Source organism: Alligator mississippiensis, chromosome 4, assembly GCF_030867095.1.
Source record: "Alligator mississippiensis isolate rAllMis1 chromosome 4, rAllMis1, whole genome shotgun sequence".
NCBI lineage: Eukaryota > Metazoa > Chordata > Crocodylia > Alligatoridae > Alligator > Alligator mississippiensis.
The window spans coordinates 115,694,943-115,710,862 of record NC_081827.1 but is presented as its reverse complement, the minus strand read 5'-3'; the positions used below and the strand labels follow the sequence as shown (position 1 = coordinate 115,710,862).

Here is a 15,920-nt window from a genome sequence, read left to right as displayed (position 1 = left end):
CCTAAGAAAGTTTTAAAGCCATGTAATAGTGACCACAGTGAAAATTTACTGTAAGTTATGATTCTTGTCTTGCCTGTTCCCAGTACAACTTAAACTTGTCTCTACCGTGGACTTGAGAAGCTTGTATGATTTTTTATCATTTACTTCCCCTTGAACTGAGGGAAGAACTGAGGTAGTTTCTACTCCACACGTACACATGCACACACACGAGTGAATACCAGAAACACAGGAGGAAGGACAGAAATAGATAAGCAGAGAGGGGGGAGAGAGAAAGAGATTCATATAGGCAAGGGGGGAGACTGACAAAGCAAGAAAGAGGTTGCACATGGAGCCAGTAAGCCATGCACAAACAAGGAAAACTTAAGTTTCCCATAGACGGGGGGAAGAGCCCCTTTTGCAATGACCATGAAATCAGTCATGTGTAGGTTGTTGTCCAGCCCGGGGGGTGGGGAGGGGGAGGAATGTGGGTTGGGCAAAGTCTAGAATTACACCACTGAAGAATTTTTCTTCCACACTTTAAATAGCCAGTACCTTTCACTACTGCTTTCACATTTCCCTCCGGCCAGATCCCTGACAGCTCATTTCTCAAGGTAACAGCTCAGTTTTTCTTCTTCTTTCTCTTCCCCAGCACATGTGCTTAGCTTATGGTCAAGAGGTCATGGTTTGCTTTCTGTTGGTCTAGTAGTTTTCTAGTGTACATTATGTACACTAGAAATATGTACCACCTTCCCCCCAACTCCCTCCCTACACACACATACATTAATCCAAGCATTGCTGTCAAACTGTCAGGGGTACCTGTTGCTACCCTGCATTGCTTTTCCTCTCCTGAAATACTTTTGGGATCGAACCCACTCTCCTCCCATTGTTTTGGGGAGTCTTTTTTGTCACCAGTGCATTCTGCTCTTGGGGAGAGCTGCACATGTGAATGAATGACAGGATTAGACAGGGATTTGAGACGCTGCCTCAGCAGGGTACAAGTAAGATGGATGGCCAATGGCAGATGTCGTGTGCAGGAATATGCCCTCCCTTACCCAAGGGATTCTCAGTAATCCTGGCTTTATGTACAGGACTTAAGAAGGAACTACGACTGTCACCCATTTCTGCAGAAATGGCAGGCTAGATTTTTGCCCCTTCTTGGGAATGAGCTGGTACAAATATCACACAAACCTTCCACCTTGCAGCAGAACCAGTGTGGTCTGTCTGCACTCTAGCCCATTGCCACCCCGCAGTATTTGGAAACACTAGCTGTTGCTTAATTCGGTCATTCTCCCCATCAAGAAGAGACTCTCTCTAGGAAATTTTTGAGGAGGCTGAACAAATAGAGAGTCTTGTAGTTATTTTATATCCTCCCTTCAGCTAGCAGAAGTTACTTGATCCAATAACATAGGGGGATTGGCTCTGTTAGGATCCACAGGGACTGCTGTCCCAGCCTTTGCCAAGGGGAATCAGTATAGGGAATGCCTGCAGAGCGGGGGGCAACTGTTTTGACAAGGTGAATGCCAGGAGCCTGCCTCAGAGGAGACCTGCTGCATGTTCCCATGGAAAGCTTGCTGTACTGATTTGTTCTTATTCTTTCGAAGGGACCATGTCAACGGGACTGATCCCGTTTCTGTCTGAAAATTCTGAATCTCCTATATTTATCAATAACACCAGTACGATTGTGACTGAAAGCAAAACCTTCCCTGTCCCTAGTTTCAGTTGGCTTGTATAACTCCTTCCCTTGCATAGTCAATCCAATTAATTTCTCCCTAGCTGAGAGGAGCCTTATAAATGGCAACCAAGGAGCAGAAAAAGCCCTTAAATATCTTTTAAAGATATTTGGAAGAAATTTAAAAAAAATGTTGGAATGGTGCCCAATGGAGGCTCCATCCCAAATGGGCCCTGGCCTAATATAAACATTGAAGGAATCTAATATTTAAAGGATGTTCCTTCAGGAATTGCAGTGTTCCAAAATGAGTCGATTTAAAATGGAAATTAAGTGTGATGGTGTCCCTTCAATCCAAAGCACACCATTGAGACTGTAAGTAGATGGATGTTCTTAGTGTGTAGGAACTGTAAGGAATGAGAGAGGAGTACCTGGCTATGTATGTGTGCATGCGAATCTACTTCTCTCCACTGCTGTAGGTTAGCAGTTCAGGCTGTTACGTGAATTATTATATAAACACCGTGACAAAAAACAGCACCACTCCTTTGAAGGTGGGATGGATTACAGAGTCCCTGGTGCAGTTAGCAATGGAGAGACAATACCTGCTCATCGAAGCATGGAAAAGAAGGAAGAAGAGGAGAATCGAACACTGGAACGAGGCCAGTGGAACAACAAGCTGGAATACGTACTGTCTGTGGCTGGAGAGATCATTGGCCTGGGGAATGTCTGGAGGTTCCCTTACCTCTGTTACAAGAATGGTGGAGGTAAGCGCAGCCCTAGCTTTAGCTGCTAACATTAGGTACTCTCTCTAGCCACCGTCATACCTCCACTGTTTCTTATGGGTCTAAAGCACCATCTGCATTTGAGAGATTTATTTCCTAGCTGTACCCAGTGCACTCATTTGAACCTGAGGAGTAAAGGACACTGTTTACACCAAGGCCTGATTCCAGGAGGCACCTGACATGCCCAAGAAGTGTATTTCCTAGAGTACCAGGTACCTTTGTGGCTCTGGGAGTCTCTCTGTTGAGCTAATCCTCACGTTGAGATCTGATTTGCAAAAACCAGAACCAATCCCTGTCTGTGTATCAAGGGCCCATTTACTGGAGTGGTTTCTAGGTCTGGTTGTACATGCCCCAAAGGCCCATTTCCCAGTGGCTGTCACCTAAGAGGGCAGTTTCCTGAAGCTGCCTGGTATGTCTGCATGTTTCACAGGAGGTCTTACTAGACTAAATCCTCTCAGTGATGAACACTTCCTGGAGGGTATTTAGCATGCCCACTGGGCTCACACAAATGCTTCCGAGGGATGATGGTCACATGCTCATTATGGATTGCTCCTGTCATTTGTCAGTGGTAAATCTTTTTAAGGGAAGCACCCAAGTGCCATGAGAATGCAAATTAAATAAACAAATGTCCATTTGGGAGCCAATTTCCCAGCTATGCCAGGTTCACAGCCAGCGTGTGTGTCACATTAGCTGTGTCTTTGTTGTGTATAGCTGGAAAAAGCATACTCATGCAAGTGGAGCACTGTCTGCTGGAGAGCCCTGCATGTGCCAGAACATCTAGAGACTGTAGTGTCACTGAGCCCAGGTATATGGTAGGAAAGAGCTGAAGTGATGTTCAGAGTCTCCTCCTGCTTCTGCCAAGAAATCCAATATTAGAAATCCAATATTGCTTCTATTCCTTTGTCAATCTCCTTGCATGACTATCCATACGCGCTGGTGAGAGAAAGCGGGTATCTTGACTCAGTGCTATGTAGGTGTGAGGTGGATTGTGCACTTGCACATAGGAAGGAGAGACTGAGAGACCTCATAGTGATTTGTAAAACACAGAGCACACAGGTGCAATATGGTTACTATTAACAATAACAGTTAGATGAAGGAGTGAGAGTGGGTGTAACTTAGTGGTGGTATTTCCATGCATCATCTTTGCAGAGAATTCCCCAGTACATTAGGTTCTGTGCGGGTGGATTGTTGCTTCGGGCTTGTGTGCGTCTTTTTAAAACAATTTTTTGTTAAGTGAAAATTGAAATCCCTATGTCCTGTCTCAAGGTTAGAGACCTCTCTGTGCTTTCTGTGGAGCATTTTTGCCAGAGAGTGGAACAGGAAATACTCTGCCTATTTGGGACTGATGATTTATTGTTCATCAGACTCGGTAAGTTCAGGAGAGTGGGAAAATGGCACCCAGTTGTCAAATGGCAAAGAAAGTATGCTGTGGGACCCTGCACTGAAGTCTCCTCGGTTTAACCTGGAGCAGTCCCATGGGTCTAATTAAACCACTTTCCCATCTTGATGGCATAGTAAAGAGGATTAGCCAGTTAGCTACTTTTATACTGGCTCTTGTTTTAGTACGTGTTTCTTTTTACCTGGTGCTGGGGAATTTGTTGTTGAAAAGAGATTAGAGAGGAGAATGTTTCTTGTTTTAAATTTTAATCTGGAAAGTTTCTTGGCTGCTAGTTGCCTGGTTTCTGCTTTCATTTGTTGTGCGGTTCCTGTGGACTCGCTACATAGACCCACAAGAGATCTAGGGGCAAAGTGGGCACTGCCCATGCTGAAAAGAGCAGCACCTTCCTGCCTCAGCTGCTGCTTGGATGTTTGAGTGAGCCCAGTGCAGGGCTGTTTTTCAAGTGCTGGAGTCCTATGAGAAAGGGGTGAGCTCTAGGTAATGGGGCACACTTGTGAGGCTGGAGAGGAAATTGGTTTGATCACACAGATGAGGGTAAAAAAAAGAGATGGACTTCCCCAACTTGAACATGGCTAGGGAGGGGCTAGGACCAAAACAACACAAAGTTGAACATCCTCAGCCCATGATGTGTTTGGCGTCTAGCATTTCTAACCATCTCTCCTGAAAGCTAGGAAAAGGATGTTTCACGTGACCTTGGCTAGCAGAGCCAAGAGGTGGTTTTCAGAAAGTCTTTCCTGGAAGAAGAGAGGAAGAGAATGTGAATGAAGTTGGGGCCTTCTGAGAAATGTTTGAAGTGTGTGAATTAGGGCAGCTTGTTCTTTTTCCCTTGTTTCGAGTCATTTCTACGTAGCAAACAATAGTCTTCAACGGTTAGAGTTCAGTTAACGATTCAGACTGTATATGGGGGTTGGGGAAAAAATCCTTCTTTATCACTTGTGCCGGGATTAGCTTCTTTCCTCTGGATGGGGTCAAGCTTGCCCTAAGGAAGTTGGCCTCACTGATTGAGAAATACTGGGAAGCCCCTGGGTGTGTGTGCACACCTCCCTCTGTGTCACACCCATATACACACTGCCCGCTGTTCTTGTGCTCAGACTCTTATTTGTCAGGACACACAGAGAGGTTAGAATTACAGGGATAGACAAGGGAGTTCTTATTTGGGTCAAATCCCTACTGACATCAAAAACTCAGGCAAAAAGTCAGTAAGGACTTTAACATTTGGCCCTGAGGCAGGATGAAAGGAGATTCAAACTGGGAAAATGAGCTAAGACTTGGCGTGCTTTGGAGCCACAGTTAAGGGTTCCTGCTTCATATTACAAAATGGAACCATGTTGTAACTTGGCTCGAGGCATGGGTGTGTCATAACTGGTTTCCCTTACAGTTGTAGTATGGATGGGGCCTAAGGTGCAGGTAGTTCTGAAATGTAGTTGTGGCTCACCTATGTTATGCCACTCTTTTTTGAGTCAGTCTGTGGAGGCAAGCCCACCTCCACCCCCTCCACCCACTGTAGGGATACTCATGCATTAAACCTCGTACCTAGCTAGTCTGAACCATCATTCCATACTGAGGTTTGCAACATCTTTTTTTTTTTTTCTGTGCAGGCAGGAGGCTTGTGTTTGTGATGTTTGCTAAAAGCTGGGACAAAGGGAAGCTAAGATGTTTCTGGGGCTGCTGTAGCACAGAGTCCTCCTTTGCTATTCAGTATATTTCTAAGAACCTAGTAAAGGGCCTTTAAAAGTTTAGAGCTCAACCTTCTGGTACCTCTTACTTACATGTTTATATAGTACACATCATGTGCTATCAGGTTTCTAAGTATACCCTCACATTTAAACACTTTCAGAGTATGTGAAGTATCCACTAGTGTTCCAAGGCAAAAGAATATAATGAAGGCTGGTGGCAGGTCAGGTGTGCACATACCACAGTACCTAGGTTGGGGAAGTACTAAAGTGCAGTATTTGGCTTTGCTTGACAATGAGATGGGGAGCAATAGGACTGGGGTCCAGATAGCTGTGTGCATAATGACCTAGTCTCCTATTCTCATGTCTCAGGTTTATAATGGTATAGTGTCCCAAAGCCAGCACCTGACTAGCACATGTAGTAATGAAGGACAAATTCCAATAGGTCCTAGACTTCACAGAAAGTCTCAAGCTAAGAAGTAATAAGCATCTTCAAGTGCAGCTGGGGTGGAGGTGAGCTTGCCTTAGGAAATGACAGTTGGCACTCGTGTGTGCATATGTATACATGCGTGCGTGTGTTGTATGTGAAATCATTTTCAGTTCCTTCATCATTTGTGTCCCAGAAGAAGAGTCTGAGATCAGGTGCTCAGAGAGGAAACCCTTGGGTTTGTTTAGGAACCATTTTACTAATGATAGAACTAATGATGCCCAGAGGGATCCTGAAGAAGAGGATGGCATTCAGCTCAGTCTACAAGCAGAGAAAGCCCAAGGCAGACGGGTATTCTTGTTAGTTCGGAGGTCTCTTTGGATCAACTGGTAGCAATATGGTAGCTTGCATATAAGGGCATTTATTTTGACAAAGCTTATTCCAGTATGGGTGATTCCTCTTTCTATACACAAATAAGATACTTCCTATATGTTGATGTAACTCTATCTGTCCCAGGAAAGGCTGTATTAGTAGAACTACTCTGTACCTCTTACCAGCAAAGATCCACTATGTACAGACAAGGTCTTAATCACTCCCCACATAGTTGCTAGGTAACAAAATCTGTCCCCAGTGGATATTTATTCAAAAGAAGTACTGCTTCTGTCTCAAGCTCAGGGTGTCATCCTGCTCGGAGACCTGGGTAGGAGAAGCTCTGGAAAAGCCAAAAATATTTCCCCTCGCTTTCTCCTGTTCATGCAGTTGAGTTAAGCTTCTTAATGTCTTATCTTGTGTTCCCAGTTTTCTTCTACCCTAATGCTGTTATTCCTAACACATCACTACCTACCTTCTTACAGTCAGGTGGAATCTTGCTGACAAAGGCAGAACTAGACTCGGAAAATTAGTTTTCCGGCCAGTAAAGTTATCTTTTTGGGTTGTGCCAGCCCCTCAGAAGCTGCCTCCCTAATACTCCTCCATTTACCAGTGCACTGCTCTGCAACTTATTTGAACTTTGTATATTAGATTCAGGACTGGTTTATAAGCAGGCACTGTGATGGGTTATGTCTCAAATGCATCTAAAAAAAGAAAAAAGAGAGAAAGAAAGAGGAAAGTCTGCATTCCTTATCATGAATTGGACTGTGCAATATGGCTAAGCTTATCTGAATGTGGGAAACTTAGTATTTACATTTCCTTCTATTTTTCAAATATTAATTGATTCTGCACTCATAAAGTTGGGGGTGGGAAGGGGGGGAGGACAGGACTGGAGATGGAATAGTTCTTGGACCTTTTCCTTAAGTTCAGTCAGGCAAGACCCAGTTGTAAATATTACCTTAGTATGGATTTATCATAGGTTTGACCCATGGCTTCTCAAACATGTTTCAGTCCTTTTTCACTCCCACCCCAGTTAGTTTTGCCATCACTAAAGCAGGAGCAGGCCTGGGCTGCCAATGTTAGTGAAATGCCTTTCCCTACTTCTATTCTCCCACTTTTGTTCCTGCCTTTTAAAAGATAGGTGGTAAACTGAAGAAAAACTTAAACTTAAATGGAATGAATAGGATCAGGCTGAAATGATTATAGATGCTAATATTTTACTAGTGATGAAGGCAGTAAAAATTTGGATTTGAGTTTCAAGGAAAAAATAAGTTGCTTAAAAATCATGTGGGGTTTTTTTTGTTTTTTTTTTTGCCAGAAATTGAGTGTTCCTTTTTAATTCTGACTTTGAGCACTTAGGTTTCACACTTGTTAGCTTTCTTCTGCAGCAACAGTAGCTAGAAGCTTATTTGTCTTTCTTGATAAAATGTAATGCTGGGATTCTTATATAACCACTGGGCTCCAGGAGCAGGAGCTTTAGAAAAACTCATCACTATTCAAACTCTGGTTAAAACTGTGCCGGCAGCAGTTGATTATTGCTACCAGGGTTTCCATGCCCTGTTTTCTTAGACCCCTGGCATCTGTGCCTTTTTGTCCCATGCTGTTTTTTGAGGTCCATGTTGCCATCATTTTTTTCCTCAGGACCTCCTCCCCCTCTTGGGGAGATTATTCAGTACTAAACCTAAAACAGTCACTAGTCTAACATGATTTTCTTTCCTATGTACAATGCCTGAACCTGCCAGGTGCCTTCTTCATCCCCTACCTCATCTTCCTCTTCACCTGTGGGATTCCAGTGTTTTTCCTGGAGACAGCACTAGGGCAGTATACCAGCCAGGGTGGGGTCACAGCATGGCGGAGGCTTTGCCCTCTCTTTGAAGGTAAGTAGCCCTTGGAAAGCAGACCTTTTGGCTGAGGGAGGGAGGGGAAGGGACCTGCTCTTTCCCTCTTAAAAGTGGCCCAGGTAAAATCCTCCTCACTATAAACATATCCTGTTTTGTGAGAAATTGTTTGAAAGTGGTTTTGGTGAAACCGTGGGGCTGGAATTTGTGTTTGTCCTCTCGAATCAGTTACTTATGCTTCTCACTGGGAATCCTGATGCCTCTCACAACACCCACACATGGTGCTTTAAAGTTAGGGTTGGGTACTTGACCAGTCAAATATAGTTTGGTCAATTGACTGGTCAAATATTGGCCAAAAATTGTTTAAAAAAAATGCCAGTAGGTCCAAATAATACACAGAAAAAGCACACATTTTTCATTAAGAAATGTGTCAAAAACAATTTAAAAAACCGTATTTCTGCCAAGAAAACGACAAAAAATGTAGGGTTTTTTTGTTTTTTGGTTTGTTTTTTCGGGGTTTTTTGGGGTAAAATTGCTGGTTTCTTTGACTGGTCAAAATGTATGCAATTGACAATATTTGACTGGTCAATTGACTAGCTTGCCAACCTTATTCAAAGTAAAGAATCTAATAATAGTTAGTCTCCTGCCTCACTGCCCCACTATTTATCCACAACGGTGCTGAAAAACTCTCCTGCCTTTCCCACTACGTTGGTCATGCTCATTACCTCTTATCAAATCACGTCACTCGCTTTTTTTCACCTTCTGCATTGGGTGTGATATCTGGCCATGAAATTTTCCACAGGCAGAATTGTAGTCTAGACTTGTGTTTAAATAATACGTCTAACCTTAATTTTTGCAAAGAATCTAAAATGTACGAGCTCTCGTTTAAACTGATGACTACATCATCATCTGAGTTTGCAGAAAGCCTGAAACCTTTGCTCCAAGTGGTGTCACCTACCACATTCTTCCCAAAGGGTTGTTAACTTTGAAACCCAATTAGGATCTTTTATTGTAATCTTCCCGTGTTGTGTTCATACCTCAGTTCCAAACCCATGATTTCTCCCCACTACAAAAAGTTTCAATCACTTCAATTATTATCATTATTATTATCAATAATAATATCAATAATAGTACTATTAATAATGTCCAGAATATTGAAAAGTAAAGTTTTAAAGCAGGGCAAACTTGCTTAATTTTGAACTGAATGTTGGAAGAGATGTTACTTACTTACTTTCATAGTTAACATTCATGAATTAACCTTCACATTCCAGCATACATGAAAGGGTAGTGTTTAGACAGTGATGCCAAGCACTGTAGAAGGCAGGGGAAGTTAGCTGCAGCACTCACTCAGAGTCACCTGGTGGGTCTGAACTTGTGGTATAAATTCCTGTGTTTCGTTAGGTGAGCAGGTGCCTCTCCAACCAGTTGTGCCAAAACAATCCACATAGCTGTGCAAAGTTCAAGCTCGCAGTCCTTCCTAGGGCTTGGCTTTATTAAATATATCAGTGATAAGATAACATAAAGATTGGTTCACACCTTCCCCTAGGCGTGGCTGTTTCTAGGGTTCCTCCCTCAGGATTGCACAGTCACCTACGGATCCTCTCATACCAGATAACCACTCCTCTCTCCAGGTAAACTAGCAAGTTGCCTGCAGAACCCTTTTGCCAGCAAATAGGCAGTGGTGTTCCCAGCACACACTGGTACCGCAGTAGCTCAGAGCAGTCTATGCAGGATGTTCTCCTGTTGTGAGAGATCACTGGTGAGAAGCTTGCTGGGAGATATTTGCAGACAGAGAAAGAAGCTCCTACATCATTCCCTAACATGGGTGTCTAGTGCCTCTTGAGTCGGCTGGGGGGGGGGGGTCCGATTTCGCTCACTGTAAAAGCAGCCGCGCCACTTCCAGAAGTGGCATGGTCCCGCCGGCTAAACAGGGAGTGTGGCCTGACAGGGTGTGTACCAGCGCTCTCAGGGGATGCACGTGCACCCCCGTGTACCCTCTACGTATTGCCCCTGTTCCCTAATGTGAGTTCTGAGTGAAATAGCTTGAAGCACACTGTGTGTTAGGGCTGTGTGATGCTTCGGTCCCTGATTTGAATCGGGCTGAATCTCTTCCGAATCGGTGGCTGAATCTCCAAATCTGAATCAAATCAGAGGACCTTTTAATCTCTCTGAATCGAATCGGAACCCTCCAAATCGATTCAGAGAGATACGAAAAGATTTGGCGGTTCGGACACAGACACAGCTTTAAATGTTTTTTTCTACATACCTCTAGGTAGCAGGCAGCTCATGAATGCTGCGATGCTGGGGTGCATGGAGCATCCCACAGGAGTGCGGGGGGCTCCTCAGCATACTCAGCAGCAGACCTGGAAGTGGGCCAGAAGCACTTCCAGTTCACCTCTGGGTACACTGGGAGGTGTGCGGGGGGGGGGCCCCCACACTCCCCTGGCTTGGTGACTGGTGCCTCCTGGGTCTGGCAGGGGGCACCTGGGGGTCCCCCTGTGGTTGATCACTGAGCTGCGGGGCCCCCCCCCCCAGCACACTCCCCAGCAGACCCGGAAGTGGACCAGAAGTATTTCCAGTCCACTTCTGGGCTTGCCGCCGAGCATATGGAGGGTCCCTGCCCTCCTGTGGGACACTCCATGCACCCCAGCATCGCAGCATTCACAAGCTGTGCTGGTACCTCGAAGTATGTAGAAAAAACTTTTAAAGTTGTGTCTATGTCTGAATCACTGATTCTCCGAATCAGCATCAAATCTTCAGATTCGGATTCCGCCGAATCAAATTGGGGACAGTGATCTGAATCAACTAATTGAATCACTGTCCCTGATTTGGGCCGAATCCGAATCAAATAGGACCCGCTTCGCACACCCCTACTGTGTGTTGCATGGAAGTCCCAGTAGCTATGTTTGGGTTGAACATGGAGGAGATCCTCATAGAAAGAGCCCCTGTGCCTACAGAGCCATTGACGACATCCAGTGGAGTTTGGAATGTTAATCCATAGACGTCATGTTCATAGAGTTCTAGATCATAATCCATGAGTTCATAATCCATAGAGTTTTAATTTTTTGCAAGTAATCCATAGACTTGGCTTTTCTCCAAGCCAATTAGCTGGCACATGTTTGTTTCAAGTGCTCATGAAAGTACAGTTCTGACTTTCCTCTCCTGTACTTGTTAGTCTTTTAGCAGGCTCATATCAGTGGCTGTCCACCATTTCCATGGTGGAGCGCTCTCACCTATCTGACTGGAGGCTTGTCAGGATTTCCCTTGCTGTTCCTCTATGTGGGAAGCAGTGCCAGATTATGACATGCTGAGGTCCTAAACAATATCCAGTTTAAGAGGCCCCATATGATAAAAATAATCCACGAAATCCATGCAAATGGATTTTCATGAAATTTAAGATGAATTATTGTTATTTCTGCACAAATGTATGAGCTCAATATGAATAATAACTGTGGAGCCATATATATATATATTTTTGTCATATTCGAATGAAAATGTCCAGAGTTTTTTTTTTCTTATTTAGAGGCCCCTTGCATTGTGAAGCCGTAAGATGTAGTTTAAGTATCTTAAGCCTAAATCTGGCACTGCTAGGAAGGCAGGAGTGGTTGTAAAACCCTGATACCTGCAAGTAACTTCTGTAAGGCTTGCAACCTACAAGCTGAGAGCCCCTCTTCTCCCCCACAACTGCCATGATGAGAGAAAACAGTGGGGAGGCATTCTGGATTACACTGGGAAGCAGGTAATGGAGGGATTGATTGCCATGCCTGTGTATAGAGCATGCCATGGACACTCCAAAATAAAGGATGAAAATTAGGAGGAGGTGGGCAATGGAAAGAGAATAGGAGTAATAGGCAGTTTGCAGAGCAAGCAGCAAAAAACAGGACAGTGCGGTGCTCTGGACATGAGGCCTGGCCAGGTCACATTCATCTGCTTATTTATCAATACACAGGACCTTCTCTCTGCAGGAATTGGTTATGCCTCCCAGGTGATCGTCATACTCCTGAACTTCTATTACATTATTGTCCTGGCCTGGGCTTTATTTTATCTCTTCAGTTCATTCACCATAGATCTTCCCTGGGGCAGCTGTGACCACGAATGGAACACAGGTAACTCTGGATTCCCTCCTCTTTGTCTCATCTTCCCCCTGCCTACCATCAGCTCTCTGGGAAAAATCTGTTGCTAGCGAATACCATCCAACCTGAGAAATTAGTTCCTCCCTTGCAAGGATGGCTATTAAACAATGATGTCACACAAACTGTCCCTTGCTGTTCCAGCAATGGATCCCACCTGCAGAGATAAGGCTTCCCCTTATGGATGGAGGTGGTAGGAGGAGGTATTCACTCTAGTTTTATTCAGTCCTTTGCCTTTTTTTTGTGCTCTGCCTAAGTGATGGGACATTATATACGTTGGAGGGAAAAGGGGAATTTATAACTTTCTTATGATTCAGTGATAGGTCTGTCCCTAGCAGTGGTGTGCCTTGGAGGAAGGACCTTTCTTTTTGAGCATCAATAAGGACTCCGGAATATTTGTCTCCCATTGAGTTTTATCTTGCTTGGAGGGAAGAGGGATCTAGAGTATTTTCCTGGGGATTCTGGTATTCCAGTTGCATCCATTTACATGTTCTCTCCTTGGGCCTGTCCTGCAGGGAACTGCGTGGAATTTCAGAAGACAAACTCTTCTCTAAATGTGACGACTGAAAATGCCACCTCCCCTGTCATTGAATTCTGGGAGTAAGTGAACAACCTGTGTTTCCACGATCCCTCTGGGGGTTACCATCCTCCAACAATGACCATCCACTCTGTGATAGCACTTCTTGCCAATGAAAACATTCCAGGGCTTTTAGAACCAAAGCAGTGACCCCACAGATTGGACAACATATAGGGTAGCTAGTGGGGACAAATGTTTTTTATTATGCTGCTGTTAATCTGGAGTAATTACAATGGGGATAATCGTTTTCTTCTGGATTTACTGAGGCCTCCTGAATTTCTTGCATTTTGAAACAAGGTTTGTTCACAAGGATGAAATCTCACTGATGTCAATGAGGTCACAGTGCAGACTTAACTCTCACTGTCCTTTTGGGCCTGCTCTATTTGGTTGTTCTCTTTTTCATCTATTTTTCCTTCCCCCTTTGTTTTAATGCTCTTTACCTGACTACTCTTCTTCTTTCCCCACCATCCCTCCTTCCCACGTCATAACGAGAGGTTGGTTTTACACTTTCAGTTCAAAATCTCTTTAAAACACATTGGGCCAAAATCATCCTTGATGTGAACTGCACCGAGATGATGTAGTTGCACCAATGGAGTGATACTAGCCTCAGGGTACTTTGCCATGTGTAGTCATTCGCTTTGCTTGCAGCTGCTCTGCTGTGGGTGACCTTGGTAACTGTATCCAAGGCCTGTGTAAAAATGCTCAGAATATGGTAACACTGACTTCAGAGCTGGTAATGGGGATATGTCAGAAGTGATCCATACCACTTTTTATGGGTTTGTTTTGCAAGGCTGGACCTACTCAACTTAAGGTCTCTTGAATGAAAGGGCTTTTAATAAATGGTATGCTGCTGAATGAGAAGAGTAGGGGGGTACCTTTTCTTTATGTTGGTGCTGGCATATGATATTATACCTTGGTAGATGGTGAATTTTGTATATGATCTTTCTGTGCTGCTGATAGCAAGCAGCATATTTTGCCTCAAGGTAGTTAGTAAGCATGAGCTATCCTGAAGGGAAAATGTAGTTTAGACAAAGACTTTAGTTTTACCCTAAGCTAAACTCACCAAAATCAATCCAAATGGTGGTAGCTTATCCCATGTCTTATCTTCACTGCTTTCCGCCCCCCCTCCCCCCCTTGGGGTAGCTCATGCATGTTAATTAGCCCTATGTAAAAAATACAGATTTTCTTAGTAGTTAAGAGAAAAAAGGCCTACTGGCTTGTGATCACTTATGAGTCCAAACACCCCTTGGGAAATGGGGATGATTTGGCACAGTGTCTTGGCTAACTTTCAGTGGGGGTAAACTTCCTTTTGCCATCATGAGTTTTCCTTGCAGATTTAGATGGACATATTCAACCTCACTTTCAGTCTTAGATCAAGGTATAATCTTGCTCTGTATTGTTGAACAGCTACCTGTGGGAGCCAGGGCCAGATTAACCCTTAGTATGCCCTAGGCAAACAAACTTGTGGGCCCTGGGCCGGTTGAGACCCCCCCCCGGCACTGCCGCCCATGGAGAGCAGGGCTCGAGCTGCCACTAGGAACCAGCTGTGGCTGCTGCAGAGGGGAAAGGAAGGGAAGGGAGGCAGACAGGGCCATTGGTGCCATCACCATGGAGGGAAGGACTAGGACACCCCGCAGCTTAGGGCCCTAGGCATGTGCCTAGTTTGCCTGTGCGTTAATCTGGCCCTGATGGCAACTCCTATTCATCAGCAAGCCAAATGATTCATATATACACATTCTTGCCTACAGACACAGTGGGATCTTTTTGGAGTGGAAGGTGCTTGTAAGCCATTACAAACTGTTAATGCACTCACAGTCTACTTTTTCCCCCTACTAATGCTTCGCCCTCCACTAAATATTCTTGCAGCTCCCTGGCTCTCCCTGGGCCTGTGTTTATGCTCTGATTATCTCCTGTCCCATACTGTTCTTTCTTGGCTCATTCTTCCTTGGGTTTTTGGCTGAAAGGCTGAAGTTAAAATCAGTGTTTAATCAGTCCTGTGTTACTGGGGCATCCACACATGGGACTGGACATATCCATTGTCCCAGCTCCTCTGATCTCTGTGGCCTCTGTCACAGGATCTGTTCTCACTCTCACAGGAATGTAGGCATTGAGTATGGAGGGGGAAGGCTACCAGTTTGCTTGAAAGACACAAATCTGCATTGCACTCTGCTTCTGTGGATCCCTGTAACTCCTTCCTCAGGCTGCAATAGAACACTCTTAAACTCTGCAGGTGTCCTTTCCCACTGTAAGCTCTCCCCCACTCATCACTGTCTAAAGGAGGCGTCTGTGAACACTAAAGAAATAGGTGAGACAAGAAGGGCCTGTCTATCTATAATGTTCTGCTGGCAGAACTGTATTGGCTAGGGATGTGAAAAGCACCAGCTAATCCAACATTGAAGGCACCTCAAAAAGGTTGGGAATTCATTATTTGGGTTAAGGTAGGCACAAATTGAGTTCAGAGACCCCTTACAATAGACCACCAGTATACAGGTAGTAGGGGAGAGTTCCTGCCCCAAAGAGGTGAGGCAAAGGATGGGCCAGGGTGGTGGTTGTGGGGAGTGGGAGGGAGGGTAGGCAGGGAGGACCAACAGTGATAAGCGTTTGGCTTAAGTAGGTTATTGTCAGATGGGAATAGAATGCAAGCCTTTTGATTTCAAGGCCTCTGCCTGTCCATGAGGCCACTGTCTTCTATGCTGGGTAGCTGAGGAATGTCCATTGGCTTGTCCTGAGGCGCACAGGGTGGAGTCGGGGTTTGCTCCTCCCTAAACTGCAAAGGTATTTTATGGTTATTGTTGAGAATTGGCCTAGGCACTGAAGATCTTGTGACTGACCTCTGCAAGACTCACCATCTGTGTGCCCTCTTTCCCTCCAGGAGGAGAGTGTTAAAGATTTCCAATGGCATAGAGCACATGGGGAGCCTGCGCTGGGAGCTGGCACTTTGCCTCCTGCTTGCGTGGATCATTTGCTACTTCTGCATCTGGAAGGGAGTCAAGTCCACAGGCAAGGTGAGTACCTGGCTTTGGCCTGGCTCTCTCCATCAGAGTCAGATGTGCTGCAGTGATTTCTGCACCCGGTTCTCT

The 15,920-nt window shown here is 44.8% G+C and overlaps 1 protein-coding gene across 3 annotated transcripts in view; it reads left to right on the top strand.

The window, feature by feature from the left end:
- The first annotated feature begins 499 nt into the window (after nucleotides 1–499).
- The window catches only part of LOC102563415 (sodium- and chloride-dependent GABA transporter 2), a 49,681-nt gene continuing 34,260 nt past the window's right edge, over nucleotides 500–15,920 (top strand). The window contains exons 1-6 of one of the 3 annotated variants that reach the window (XM_019489721.2): nucleotides 500–590; nucleotides 2,125–2,409; nucleotides 8,089–8,172; nucleotides 12,099–12,239; nucleotides 12,779–12,863; nucleotides 15,713–15,845. In XM_019489721.2, the coding sequence (XP_019345266.1) occupies nucleotides 2,202–2,409; nucleotides 8,089–8,172; nucleotides 12,099–12,239; nucleotides 12,779–12,863; nucleotides 15,713–15,845 (651 nt within the window). In that variant the 5' untranslated portion in view covers nucleotides 500–590; nucleotides 2,125–2,201. Of the gene's footprint in view, nucleotides 591–2,124; nucleotides 2,410–8,037; nucleotides 8,173–12,098; nucleotides 12,240–12,778; nucleotides 12,864–15,712; nucleotides 15,846–15,920 lie in introns of all 3 variants that reach the window. The other 2 variants (XM_019489720.2, XM_006265691.4) reach the window with 2 other exon arrangements.